The sequence below is a fragment of the Thermomyces lanuginosus genome, assembly GCF_041956635.1.
Source record: "Thermomyces lanuginosus strain ATCC 200065 unplaced genomic scaffold VTN49scaffold_36, whole genome shotgun sequence".
Classification (NCBI taxonomy): Eukaryota; Fungi; Ascomycota; class Eurotiomycetes; order Eurotiales; family Trichocomaceae; genus Thermomyces; species Thermomyces lanuginosus.
The window spans coordinates 260,257-262,638 of NW_027192370.1; the positions used below are offsets into that span (position 1 = coordinate 260,257).

The following is a 2,382-nucleotide window of genomic DNA, read 5'->3' on the forward strand; positions in this document are numbered from 1 at the left end:
GGGCATCACCAGAGATTCGAATAAGCCGAATCGTGTGCGGAATGCAGTCAGGTACTCGTGGCCTTCAGCCATGCGTAACTTGTTGAAAGCGGATATAATGTCCAGTTTCGAAAAGTAGCGCATTCCTTTCAGGTTATTCAGGGATTCTTTGACGAGCGGGAGCGGGTATCGGTCCTTGACAGTGACCGCGTTCAGAGCACGGTAGTCGACACAGATGCGGATTCCACCGCCTGGCTTTTTTGCAAACAGGATTGGGGAAGCAACAGGGGATGAGCTGGGCCGAATGGCGCCTTTCTTTAATTCACGCATCAACCAGTCTTTCAGGACAACCAGTTCGTCCCGGGACATCGGATACAATGGACCAAAGGGCGGCGTCTTTCCCTCCTGGAGTTGTACACGGTGATCATAGGGGCGATGCGGGGGCAGACGATCTGCTTCCTTCGGGGAAAAGACGTCTGCAAAATCTCGGAACTCCTCGGGCAGTTTCTCAGCAGGATCGACTGAATCCCGGGCGGCATCGGCGGCCGCATTTTTCTGCAAGTAAGCTTCAATATCTTTGATGGTGATGGCGAACATTTCGTATCCTTTTCTGGCATAAGCAGCGCTGGCATTCAGGGAAACCATGGCAATATCCTGCTTGTGCAGGCCTTCTGGTCGATACGGCAGTTGACGGGGACGGGATTTTTTGGGAACATCATGCAGCAGGCGGACTCGGGACGGGTTGTGTGGAAGAGTGCAATGTTTTCGACAGTAATCGCTGTCAAAAGTCGCTGTGTGGGCCGCAAAACTCAACTGGGGGTCGTGCTTCTTGAGCCAGGGTAGACCCAACACGACAGGATAATGCGCCAATCTTGTGGCCAGGAACTTCAGGGATTTTTCTTGGTGATCTTGCACGCGCATCCCCAACTGTGCGTAATGGGTGACTGCGCCCGTGCCGGCCGGTTGGCCTTCGAAAGTTTCCAGGTGAACAGGTCTCGTCAGGGGTTTCAGGGCAATATCATGGTCACGGGCCCATGATTCGTCAATGAAGGCTAAACCTTCTGCTCCAGAGTCTAACATGCCATAGGTTGGGATTTCTCGGGAAGCAGAAGACAGAGTAACGGGCAGGATCATCAGATTCGAACGTTGGAATTCTTCCTCTATGGTCATTCCGAACAGGGTCGCGGCAGGTACTTTCAGGCTGCGCGATTCCCGAGCCTGATCGCGACTTAGACCAGGCTCATGTCTTTTGGAGAATCGCTTCGGACAGGACTGGAATCACGGACAAGGGGCCGGCCGCGTGGGGGACTGGACACGGGCCAGCCTGAGCGGATCGGGCTGGACGCAAAGGAGTGCTCTACGGTGGTGCTCCGAAATTGTAAGGGCCTTGTGTCAGGCAACTTACAATTGCGAACATGGTGATCCGAAGCACCGCAGCGAAAGCATTCACCTCGTTCCCGACGAGTAGGGCCGCGTCGGTAGCTAGACAGGTCCATTGGCTCACCAGCAGGGAGCGGGGTCTGAACAGGAGCGGGGGCTGCGGGGGACGGGGCGGGATTGTGGAAGGAATTGTTCGGGTTGACACGGTTGTTTGCGTATGGCGCACGCGGTTGTTTTGGTGGAAGGCCACGGGACTGATAATGCTTGCGGCGGTTCTCCAATTTCTGGAGATACGCGGCGAACGCATGGTATTCCATATCGGCTTCCGGAGGCTCGCTGTGCATCAACATTCCGCGCAATTCAGCATTGATGCCATTCTCCAGCAGGCTGGGCAGGGCGGCTTCCACCATCTCGCTTTCCAAAGCGAGACGTTGAAACTCGGCAAAGTATGTGCTGAAATCTTTGTTGTTTTGGCGCAGTTGAAGCAATTGTGATCGAGCGTTAAAACGCCGATTCGGATCTCCGAAGGCGTTGTCCAGGATTTTCAGGATCTCGTCGTAGTCGTTCAAGTGACAAATTCCTTTGTGAATGTACGGAAGAATTTGCGCATACGGAGCGCCCTTCAGTCGGTTGGTGACGTACGTCATGCGGGACTGCGGGGTCGGGAATCGGTCGCGGTTAACGGTCATTTTTTCATGAATTTGTGAAGCGAATCGCCGAAAATCCTTTCGGTCGCCTTCAAATTTATCAGGATCGGGCAGGCGTTCAGACAGGCGGGTATCAGGGGCGGGTGGGTGGGCAGGGGAGTTCTGATGACTGGATCTCTGCTGGTTGAGAAGCATCTCGTGCTGGTAAGCCTGGATTGCCTCCAGCTTGCTGTACTCAAGTCGCAGCTTTTCCAGCTCTTGCCGGTTGACTCGTTCGGTTTGTTCCAAGTTGCGGGCGTACGGGTCGACGAGTCGGATGTATTGATCAATCTCCTGGTAGAATTTGTACCACGCAGCTGGATTTTCGCGGACATGG

General features: G+C 54.4%; 1 protein-coding gene across 1 annotated transcript in view; it reads right to left on the reverse strand.

Annotated features, from left to right (window-relative positions):
- Positions 1–2,382, reverse strand: part of VTN49DRAFT_5883 (uncharacterized protein) — a gene marked incomplete at both ends in the record, with an annotated part of 11,814 nt that overhangs the window by 7,155 nt on the left and 2,277 nt on the right. The window contains 2 exons of the mRNA XM_069413989.1: positions 10–1,197; positions 1,266–2,362. Of these exons, the coding sequence (XP_069266107.1) occupies positions 10–1,197; positions 1,266–2,362 (2,285 nt within the window). The remainder of the gene's footprint in view (positions 1–9; positions 1,198–1,265; positions 2,363–2,382) is intronic.